The sequence below is a fragment of the Siniperca chuatsi genome, linkage group LG8, assembly GCF_020085105.1.
Source record: "Siniperca chuatsi isolate FFG_IHB_CAS linkage group LG8, ASM2008510v1, whole genome shotgun sequence".
Taxonomy (NCBI): Eukaryota; Metazoa; Chordata; class Actinopteri; order Centrarchiformes; family Sinipercidae; genus Siniperca; species Siniperca chuatsi.
In genome coordinates this window covers 2,796,495-2,808,783 of record NC_058049.1, presented here as the reverse complement: position 1 = coordinate 2,808,783, position 12,289 = coordinate 2,796,495, and the positions used below count along the sequence as shown (strand labels likewise).

The 12,289-nt window shown below is 39.3% G+C and overlaps 1 protein-coding gene across 1 annotated transcript in view; it reads right to left on the bottom strand.

Moving 5' to 3' along the window:
• Window positions 1–12,289, bottom strand: part of shtn3 (shootin 3) — a 37,508-nt gene that overhangs the window by 20,329 nt on the left and 4,890 nt on the right. Inside the window, 1 exon segment of the mRNA XM_044205746.1 lies at window positions 8,539–8,599. Coding sequence (XP_044061681.1) covers window positions 8,539–8,599 — 61 coding nt within the window.

Here is a 12,289-nt window from a genome sequence, read left to right as displayed (position 1 = left end):
TAGAGAACAGGCTCTCTCTCACACTGCGACTACAGCACTACAGCAGCACACTGCTCATATATTGATTTGATTTCTAAAGCACAGAGAGCTGACTTCATTTAAAGCTTACAGTACATTTGTTTGCAGAAAACTGATCAATACTTTTTAAAGACTTGACTCAATAACAGTCTGGATCTTTCTTTGGACAAAGTGCTCAGAAAATGCACACCTGAGCTGAAGGCTATCCTCTCAACTTGTTATTTTAGTACTATTTAACCTGCATCTGGATTTTATTCAAAATACAGTTACTTTTTTCCTAAAAGTGATGACCTGATCTATCCTTAGGATCTTTACAGCTGTCTTTAAACCTCATTTATTTTGTGACCAATGAAGATAAAGTCCATTTAGAGAAAGCTGTGGAGCAGAGGAACAACAAGGAATTGCTCCCTGAGTAGTTTGTTTTACTGACTGATGCAGGTTTGGACTGATGGCCATATGTGTTTTTTTTGGAAAATAAGTTGCCCATATATACAATCTCACAATTTAGTGAACAGGCATGACTGATGATGAGCAAAATGTCATTAAGATGAACCAAAATCAACATAAAGTATTGCCTTACTTTTCGCTGTACCTGGTGACCATGTGCAAATATTTTAGTGTATAATTATGCCCCTGAGCAACTTTAGTGTTCAATGATTTTTCAAAAATAAATGAAAAAATGTTCTGTCTCTTATATTTCTCAACCTGAAAGCATGACCCATACCGTGACCCCAAAACTGCATTACATATCGAACTGTGTGTCATCAAACAATTATGGATGACATACAACCCAATTAGCACTCTGCTATCTCTCTTGCTAGCCACATATAGGTGTGCAAAAGTGTTTGCCCCCTTCCTGATTTCTTGTTTTTTTGCATGTTTGTCACACTTAAATGTTTCAGATCATCAAACTAATTTAAATATTAGTCAAAGATAACACAAGTAAACACAAAATGCAGTTTTTAAATTAAGGTTGTTATTATTAAGGGAAAACAAAATCCAAACCTACATGGCCCTGTGTGAAAAAGTGATTGCCCCCTTGAGATGCTGTGGCATGACCTCAAAAAGGCAGTTCATGCTCGAAAACCCTCCAATGTGGCTGAATTACAACAATTCTGCAAAGATGAGTGGGCCAAAATTCCTCCACAGCGCTGTAAAAGACTCACTGCAAGTTATCACAAACGCTTGATTGCAGTTGTTGCTGCTAAGGGTGGAGCAACCAGTTATTAGGTTTAGGGGGCAATCACTTTTTCACACAGGGCCATGTAGGTTTGGATTTTGTTTTCCCTTAATAATAACAACCTTCATTTAAAAACTGCATTTTGTGTTTACTTGTGTTATCTTTGACTAATATTTAACACCTGATGAGGTCACCTGTGTTAGACCACAGTAGCTGCTGGAGTAAATCTTACATGGCCATACCATTATTTTTTTCACACATTACACTCCTATGTTAGACACTCAACTCTCAAATGAAGCTCATTAAAGAACAGATTTTACATTTTACACATTCAGGTTAAGGGCTTAACATTAACAAACTGTGAGGGTTGATCAACTCCGCAATAATCCCACAAACTCAATCAATCATCTTAGCTAACATTTAAAAGAGGCGGACACACTGACTGACTCACATCCTGTTTTGCTTTAAAGAGCTAATTGAAAAATCTCAGACATTACTAAAGGGCAAAAATCTTGACACAGATCAAAAGAAGAGCTTTACTGCATTAGACTTTTAACAAAGTGACCTTTGAAACCCGTGACGATATTTATCTGTCAGCCCAGTGCCAGTGAGGCTTTTGGATTGGGTGAGGAAAGAGTGGTGAGGAAAGCGAGGATGATATGAGAGAGAGAAGGAGGACGGGGAAGGCTTCTGGATCTATTTATAATCCCTCATTCAATTTAATGCTTCTGGATGGGCTTTGGTGGTGTGACTCCCTCCCAGCCAGAGACTCATTTAAAGCCTCTCTCTGGGCTCCATTCAGTCGCTCTAACCACCGCTTCAACCCTCATGCCACGGCACATCGCCCTCTGCTCGGCTGCAGCTCTGTGGGTCAGATGCGACACAGGAGGCAGAGATGGTGGGGAGCGGGTCATACTCTGCTATTTATAGATCTGCTTTTATTCTACTCTGTTTTTACTAGAGAAACCAACAGCTGGTGCCATCACGGGGGAACACTGCTAGCTAATGATGTGCACTGTGAAATTTCAAGCTTGTTCTCTTGATTTCACTAGATTTTTTTTTCACCCTTTACCTGGACAATCAGTGCACAATTTATTTTAGAATTTGTACATAAATGCATATCACCTTCAATTACGTAGATGTATAATGTTATGAATGATGTCTTTCTTTTGACTTTGTCTATGTGTTACCAGATGATGTCTTGCTGTATTTTTGATGTTTGATATATTGGAAATGGGCAAAATGTTTGGTATGTCACAGAAATAAAAATTAACTTATTAACAAACTCAGTAATTAACTAATCACCCTGGTTGCAGATCTCTCTCTTTTTTATTTTTTTTTTTTTTACAGCAATTCAAATAGGTCTGTTGTGCTCACTGACAGATATTTCCCCAAGCTGGAAAAAAACAATCAACCAATCAGAGCTTCAGGTGGGATTAAGAATGGGGACGTCGTCTTCTTAGCTAGCAACGAACTGAGCTTCTCTGGAGGCACAGGAACATGACTGAGAGCTGAAAGCCTTAAACCGACAGTAGGATTTCCTCTCATTGAGACAGAGTTTGTCCTACAGGGTTCTGTCTCCTGTCAGAAACTCCTCTGAGTTCACGGCTTCATGAAAGAAATGACGTGCCCTTAAAACCTGTAACGATATAATAGGCTAAAGACAGAACGCTGCTTTTGTTTTTCACCAGTGAGCTGAAGCTGGGGAAAGCCTCTTTAGTGACGATGCATGTTATTAACAGATGATTTGGAGGATTAGCCAACGGTAAGCACATTTATCCATGAGTAATGGTGAAATCCCACCGCAGTGTGTTAGAACAGCTGGACGGGGAATTAACACAAGCCAACGTGCTACTGAACATTTCCAGTCCAAACCAGTACCAAGCCATCTTGTATGCTGAAGTTAAACCTAGAGTTATTACGTAAAATTATGATTTCTGGTGAATTTTGGGATGCATCAGTGACTGAAAAATTCACATTGTTTCCTACAAAAAATGTATAACAAAAAGAGCAGTGAGTATTAATGGCAGTGGTGTTTAAGCTGTAAGACTAACCCTGAGCTAATAATATTTATTTCTGGTATGGAATGGAATGTTGAAACCATTAGTAAATTATTCAATTCACTGATTGGTTGATCAATATACAATTCTGCAACAATTTTTATAATATTATCAATATTATCTGTCAAGCAAAAATATGAAATTTGCTGCTTTTCTAAACTGTACCCTGTCTTTGTAACTGACTTTTAATCAATCGATCAATCAATCAGTCCATGCTTTGTGCCATAGTGACAAAAAACATTCAACATTCATTTCAGGTATGTAATTTAGTGTTGAAACAAGTCAATGACTGGATTAATGACTGCTTTTTTCTTTTTATATCACCGTAAATTAAAGTAAAAATGGAATATCTTTGGGTTTTGAACTGTTGGTCAGCTCTGGGAAACTGTGATGGATTTTTTTCACATTTTGAAGACTAAATAATTAATCAATGCATTGAAAAGATAATCGACAGTTTAACTGATAATAAAAATAATCATTACTAATGCAGTCCTAATGTCACTGGTGGGTTCATGAGTCAGTTTGCTAGACACGGGTGAACGAAACAAATAAAATATTAACAAATCGCCTCCTGCCTTCTTGACCTATGAACCCAAAAAGCTGCATCATCTCTGCATTACGACTGTCAGGGAAAATTAGACTTTCCTGGTCACGTCGCCAGTTTGTTGGTCCTTCATGTGCTCTCAGAATGTAATTATAGTATTTCCGAACGCACTTGAAAGCAGGGAAAGTGCAGCCACAGGCTTTTGTCTAAGTACAGTAGACTGAATAACTAGGCTGCATAAGCTAACAGCGCTACAAGCGATCAGTTCTGTAAAGTTGAGTGGTATCACAGATCGCTTCCAGCTACATGTTCAGTTACAGTAGCATTAGATGATGTACAACACTTAACATAAGATGTTGTCAGTTGGCTCTGGTATACTCGATTTTTGGCTTTTTTTTAAAATCCCTCCTCTGTCTTGTCCGCTGTATTTATTTATTTTTTTTTAAATCTTGATAAATTTCCTCTCTTTTGTTTTGAGGATAGATATTTGAAGATATTTGTATTAATTTCCCCTTGGGGGTTTCTTTGCATCGCTTGCACTTTTTGCACGTTTATTCTTTTTTCTGGATGTTTGAAAGTAACCCACCCTTACTCATTTCTCTCTCTGCATCTGATTTGAAACTCAGAGATTTTGGCTGCTATTAAAATCCCTTCCTGTGAGGCATGTTTGACACTCAGCTCCTTCGCAAACGACTTGTTCTGCTGCTCCGGCTTAATACAAAGCATAAATTACAGACTGTGAGACATCAGCTCCGCCTGCTTCACGCCAGCTGAAAGGCTCAGGAACATGCAGCCATAGATGTGGGGAAGAGGCAGTTTTCTACTTTTAACATAGAGGAAGTACAAAGTTCAAGAACAACCAAAGATCCTTGAGTTTCTCCCAGGCAGTGTCTGCTATACATTTACTGCTGCTAAAGGCAAAGAAACCTTCTGATAGACTTTTTCATCCCAGGGTGCCATCTTCTCTCTCTCTCTGAAGCACCTCCTCTAAGAGGATGCAGTGCTGTTGTTATCTCTCTGTTGCTCTAGGATATGTGTGTGGCCTTATTTAAACTTTACTCTCTTTTAATTGATCTTTTTTGTTATTTAGGTATAAGTAGTTGTTCTTTTCGAGATCTTGTCATAACCTGAAATGTTGGATAAGTGGAAACTTTGAACTGTTGGTGGCTCTAGATGAAAAGTCAGGGAATCACCAAAGGCACCACGATTGATCCTCTGGGGACCATGACTGTCTGTACCAAATCTCACAGAAACCATACAATACTTATCTAGTTATTTCACGCAAGACCAGCCACTGTTGGGGAAAAAGAAAATCATCCACAAGATCTTTCGGCAAACCAGATGCATTACGGATTAAATGCAGTGCGATCATTAGCATGCTCATCCATCATAACAGTGAGCCTCAGGTCAGGTTATTATTTACTGTTTTATAGTCAGTTAATCTGTGATGAACTCGCTCAGTCTAGCCTTTGAGATTCAAACGAGCCTGAAATCAAGTACCTGATGGTGAGCAAAGTCTCTCTCATCATCCCTCAATCCATAAATGTGGCCATCAAATATGGAGTAGCAGGTAGAAAGGCCTTTTGAAGGACCACAATGGATAAAGAGTCAGGCAGGAGTGGTAACCCCCTCCCGCACACACACAGTCATTCTTCCCTCATTTTCTGCTGCTGAATAATTCATGGCAGGAGGTTTAAATAATTCATGGGAATAACATGACAAGAATGACTGCTGTCTTCTCTGGGGAGAGGCAGTGAATGAATAAATGAGTGAATGAAAGAAAGACTGAAGTGACGGAACCCGCAATGAAAAAGAGGATCAGCGTTTCTGCTGACTGAAGATTTTAGGTCTTTTGGTTTGAGTCCAACTGATGGACTTGTCAGCCGTTCATTTTAGAGTTTTTCATCTTTCACTTCACTTTCAACTGCCTAAAAGAAGGATAAAATGACCTAAAATCTACATGTCCATCAACGTAGCCTGTGAAGGCTGAGCTTGTCACAGAGACATTTGAACAATCGGAGACATCCAGATTTGGATTTAGTAAGCAGAAAAAACCTACAAAACCTCCCAACAATTCAAATGACTTCATGTTTTACATCCAACTTTACATACTATTTTATTTCCAAGTAAACAAATATATATATTCATTGAATCAATCTGAAAAATTCTAAACCTATACACCCATGTCTCCACTACGTCTGTAAATCAGCCTTGGCCCCCGCTGAACAATGCTGACAGAACTGGCCCTTAGCCAGACCTATATGCATACTGTATATTGGCCTTTACTTTCACTGGAATATATTTTAGACAATACTTCCTCCATTAGCAGAGAATGGCAGTCGACATACTGTAAATCGCCACAGCGAATCGTCTAATATAAACAGAATTAATTGAAGGCTGGACTGTGATATGTGATAGTTAAACATCAGCTGGACATATCAGTTTGTTTCTCTTTCCTCACTGACAACCCAGCCTGCAAAAACGACATACGACAGAATCGCCACTTGACTGGCACAAACTATGTAAACCCTAAATCAGTTAGGGTGGTCTTAATATGACTTTCCAATAACTATTTAAAAATATCCTCAGCTGGTAAACTTATTTTAGGCTTCTATCATTAAAATATTTCAATGAATGGCCGCCTTATTCGGAAAAGTTTTCTTTAAAGCGTTGGTTCTGGGTTGTGGAAGAACTATCATAATCCTTGTCACTTGTCAAATTTTGTAAATGTGGTTATCCCTAGTAACGGTTGTCTTTGAGAACAGACAGTTTGACTGTCTTAGAAGACATATAACCCAGAAGAAGGCTAAAAGTCTACAGGCCTCCACCCTCAGCCATTCGGCATGCATTCCTGTCTTAAAGAACAGTTCGGGACCAATGTAAAAGGCAATTGAAATGTGGAACTCCAGGTGGAGACTGCCTGGTTCTCCTGTTACCTTTTGAACAGCTCACTCAACAGACAGACAGGCGTCTGAACGGATCACTGACCTCTTCTCTGTGACAATGTTTTTATGCAATTAGGTCATCATTTAGGAAAGAAGATTTTTACACGCATGCTTGTAATGCTTGACTTATCATTAAATGCTTTTTTCATATTAGTACTATCCAATAATGACAAAGTGCCAAATACAAATTACTAAAGCAAAGCAAGTAAGTGATGCTCTAAAGTTAGAATTTTATTACAATTATATATGAGGAAGTCATGGGATTTCCAATGTTACTTTTTACAGATAAACTTGCTGATTGTTAAGAGGTTGGTAGTCTTCGGGGCTGTAAGGCCTGAATTCATGATATTATTTAGCAGAGCAAGTCGAAATCCTGCAGCTATGAGCTTCTTTTACTTCCTCTCTGAAACAAAACGTGCCTCACATTAGCCTTAACATCTGACACCACTAACGCTCACAAGCTCTGATATCTAATTATTATCAATAAAAGCTGTAAACCAATGCGTTCTCTTACCTCTGTGAATAGTCATGACAGAAGCCAGGAACTGCAGTGTTGTTAATGACTGAGGTTCAGCTCTTCGCTCAGTAGAAACAGAGGTTAAAATCCCCAAAACACAAAAGTTACTGTTGGCTAACTAGCCTGACAGTCGTCATGGAAACGGGGACACACCCATTCAGAGGATAAGATGTCGGTGATGTCATGTCGACAGAGGTGCGGAGAAAAGGCGTGAAGGGTGAGAGAGAGGAGAGAGGGAGGAAGGGAAGGCGTCAGCTGTCTGATTGTAGGCGGGATGATGTGTCAGTCTGCTTTGTGGTACATGATATCAGGATAGACTGTGTGTGTGTTGAGAGGTACATTTCAAGATAAATTTAACCTTTTAAATGGATAAATCCTGGTTACTACAATGTGGGTTTTATTTTCATAGTTTTGGCCATTGTTATTGTCAGTTATGATAACACTGTAATCACCAAAAAAGTAATAGCTGAGATCGAGTCAAAAAACAAACCGACAGTTTACCCAGATTCTCTAAACCGCTTTCTTCGGAGGTAAAACTAAAAGTGAGCACACCTGAAATGTTGCTAATAAGCCCTCATTGCACAGAAAATATGTGTGCACACAACTACAGTAAGTACAGTAGGTCAAAACAGGTCTGTAAACTGTGATGGACTTTTACATTGGACAGTTTGGATCATTATTTTACCATTACGCTTGGCTTTTTCTTCCAAAAACGTTTGTCTGAACAGGAGGTTTGTTCTCAACCTGTCTGATCATCTGACTTGTTTTTAGTAATGTCATCATATACCAAGATCGCAGCAATCAACTTACAATGCTTTTGTTACTAATACAAATGATTTTGAAAACTACAAAAATAAGACCCATCTTGCCATAAGACCAACATATGAGGCTGTGGGCATTTTCATAATTGTCATGGGATGTAACCTCGACCTGGTCTATTTAACAAGTAACGCAAACTATTGCCTGTCCACTGTGCGCTGGCATTTGTATTGTTTTTGTACACCCTCTGGGGAACATGGGTCATTCCAGTAGTGGAGAACCATTATTATTATTATTATTATTATTATTATTATTATTACTATTTAATTAAGGGGTGTGGGGCTGGAAGTTCGGCGAATGACCCCATGAGTCCAAACAACTTCACTGTCACTGTCCTACTTCTGAAATCATTCCTACATCTTGTTGTAGACGTTAAAAATGAAGTTGTGTGAGTTTAAGCACTGTCTGTCTGTGATGGGGGAGAGTCTGAGGAGGTTGCAGAAAGCTGGACTCACCTCTCTTGATGTGTTTGAGTTGTCTCTCGGCCTCGTCTCTCTCCTCCGTCAGTCTGTTGCACTGCGGGAGCAGACAGCGGGGTCAACGCATTAGATCATGTTCCACAACAGACTGAATATACAGGTCACTGATACCGACACAGTTACACACACACACACACACACACACACACACTGTGAGTCAGACACAACCACAGGCTGTGTGTTCAGAGGAGAGTTTACACACTAAGCCCCAGTTTCATCGCAAAACACTTTAATTACAATTTAAAAAGACAAAATGGTACCTGAATGTATTGGTCATTATTTATAACCTACAGATGACTATCTACCATGGAGCCTGGTAGGTACGAGCGAGAAACGATTTGATGGTTGCTTCCTTTCCTCAAATAAATAAATTACATTTACATTTTTTTTTTTTAATTACTTAAATTGTCACCTACTGGTGAATTAGTACATTGTGCCCTCAAAATTACTTAATTCATTCTCATATCCTCAAATTAATAATGTTAAGTTACTGCAGCAATATAAACTGATATTACAGGTTTTGCAGCCTGAGAGCTAAAACCCTTGTGGTCAAACGCTTCAGCCTCACTTTCCCAGCTCACTGTCGCTGCACCAGCGGCTGAGCAGACGATTACGGCTGCAGATCTGATGATACAACCACAAAGCTGATGATGGATATATGACCTGAGGTTTTCTGGTACTGGTGGAAGAAGTATTGAGATATTTTACTCAAGTAAAAGTAATAATAACGCAGTATAAAAATACTCCATTACAAGTAAAAGTCCTGTATTCATAATCTTACAAAAAAAAAAATCTGAAGTATTAGTATCAAAATTAAAAGTATTTATTATGCAAAATGACCCCACGCATTGAAAAATGATTATTGATGCTTGGATACTCGGTATCGCTTCACCTCGACTTGCTCCAGTTTCTTCCCCACCAGAGAGGTGAAATTCCAGGTCCCAGGTGTCAGTGTGCCGACACCTCCCGCCCCAAATGGCAACACACCAAACCTCTACAGTTTATAGTTAGCAAAACTATGAATCCTTGAATGCTGAAAACATTTTATAAGAGTATACATGACTTTCATGACATGATGTCTAACTGATGCATATTTAACATCAGTAGATCATTTTTTAAGAAATTATTTGACCTTGTCTGCTTAAGAGGCAACCCATGTGATGTCCAGGGAACAACGTTGAGAAACTCAAAAGACTTAAACCGCTCCTTGCTGGCTTTGAACGCATCTTTAGAGCATTTTTAATGGAAAGCAGCACCTGTCTATCTCCTCTGAAATCATCAAATACTCCAGAGACAGCGAGAAGGAAAGCGCAGTACAAGATTTCCTGCTCACCATGTTCTCCTTATAAACATTCATTTTGCCTGATGCCCCTCCCTGCTGATGGCTGCACTGCCCTTCTCTATCGTCTCAAAATGTTGCCTGGCCTTCCTTTGAACACCGACAGCCCTTCACTTCTGATAACAGGCTGACTCTTTCTGCTCCTGCTGACCTGACGGCTGCCCTACAAAAGGCAAAAAGGCCATAACTACTCATTTTCACATCCACGGGATCTGATGTATCCCTTGTTGTGCTATATTTAGGATGAGCAGCTGTGGAGAAGCATAGTCTGGATGTTGGGGGGATGAAACTTGGGCGACAGCAGCAGCAGCTGCAGACGTCACTGAGGTTAACAAGTGAAAACCTGCGTCAACACTCAAGGACAAACTGTAGGTTTCATTTTGACGCCTTCTGGGTGGAAAGGACACAGTTTGCATCAAACTATGTACAGTAAATTAAACCTAAAAACCTGAACTTAATTTTGTCTTTCATCATAATCAATGACCCAAATTTATATTTCTGGCGTCCAGGCTTCCAGAAGTATATCGATATAAAACTCTCCTGGTTGAATCATCACTACAAAAGACGTGTGCTTGAAAATATCTGGTTCTGCACAAAAAAACAAAACAAAAAGAAAACCCAAGGTCCAACTCGTTGTTTCCAAATCAACCTCAACCTCATACACTTCCTCAGTGTATGAAGTTTGCTCAGTTGTCATGGAGATTGTTTAATTGTTATCACATGACCTAAGTGTGGAATTTCAGTCTCATGAATCAGTGGGCATCCACATCCAACACCAGAGACCACATTTGAACAGAGACAGTGGTCACCATCTCCCCCCCATAGATGACCACCCGAAATGTCATACTTATTGTAGGGCATGTGATAACAACTAAACAATCTCCATGACAACGGAGCAACTCCACGAGATGTGGTTGAAAGCGCTGTACACAACCAGTATATGGGACCTTCTGTTGACTTTTGTCAAAATCCAATCACAGAACCTAAAGTGGTGTTGTGTGTGCCGCTAATGACAAGCTGAAGCTGTAGAAAACTGATAAAACCTTCAGCAGATTAAGGGTTAATTTGAGATGAATTCAGCTGTTTTGTTCCCAACTGACAGATCCTAAGCACCCCCCCCTTTCCGCAATGCACCAATCACAGCGAAGCATGCGTTCCTCGGTCATCTTTGTGCTCTAAAGCCTCAGCTGCCAAGTTCCTGCATTCACGCAATGCTGTGCTACGAACTACTGAGACACTTTGAAGAAAGGTCAACAGATGTGCTGAGGGAATATGTAACAGTGATACCTGGTATTCTGAGTGTGTAGATGGTGTTTTTAATCTATATCCAAAGCCTGAAGCAAACTGCTGGTAGCTTGCTAAAAGGTGTACACATAACCTTACTGTTGACTGAAAACTGTCTGACATAACAACAATAACCAACAGGTGGATTGGTCAATTGTAAATACAAAGCTTTCTTAATTTGCAGCACCTCTACATATCATAAGAGGGTGAGGCTCATGGGTACTGTAGTATTCAGAGACACACAAGGCACAATTTCTCAGAAACAGTTAAGTTAAATAATTAAAATTGATGGTTATGGCCTAAATATTAAATTATGCAACAACAAAAAAAATTCCAGTAGTTTTAAGCAGAGGAACAATGAGGAGATAATTTAAAGAAAACTTTGAAATGGGAATTTACAGGAGAGAAAAATAGTTCCAGCATAAGCGGCTCCTCACACTTTACAACTGGACTCAACCACCAGCATTATCAGAGTAATAATCAATATTTGTTGTAATTTGTTGTCAAATGCATTTAAATTGGTTTAAAACAGCAGCAGAGTCATATATCTTTAAAGGCGACAAAGCACTTTGTGAGTAGAAAAGCTGCATAGTTATACATTTTCTGTTAATCCCCAACTTTCCCTCAAATAAATGCTCGTGCTCACTCTCAGAGAGTTTTCTGCCGAGCCAAACAACTCTTTGTGGTGAATTTTCAATCCAGTGAGAAGTTTGTTTTTCATCCTCTTTTCCTCTCCGTCTAATCTCAGGTTAACAAGGGAGTGACATCATCTCATTATTGATCAGAACTGAAGTTACTGCCTCTTTTCTTTATAGGACAGAGATGTACAGTGGCCTTCTGAAGGACCGCAGTCAATAGTGGAGTATCTGCAATGCTGCTGTGCTCTGCACACGCTTCATTTAAAATGGTAATTGGAACTTGAGAAGCATTCGGTGACCTCCTGTGCAGCGAATTTAACAGTAAACAAACAAAGAAAAATCTAGACATCTAGTTAAAACTTATATTTCTCAAAAACATTCTAAAGAGTCATAAGAGGTACTTCATAAATGTACTTAATTTGACTTAGTTGTTGGGTCAATTATAGTAATTTGTTTTAAACTCTGG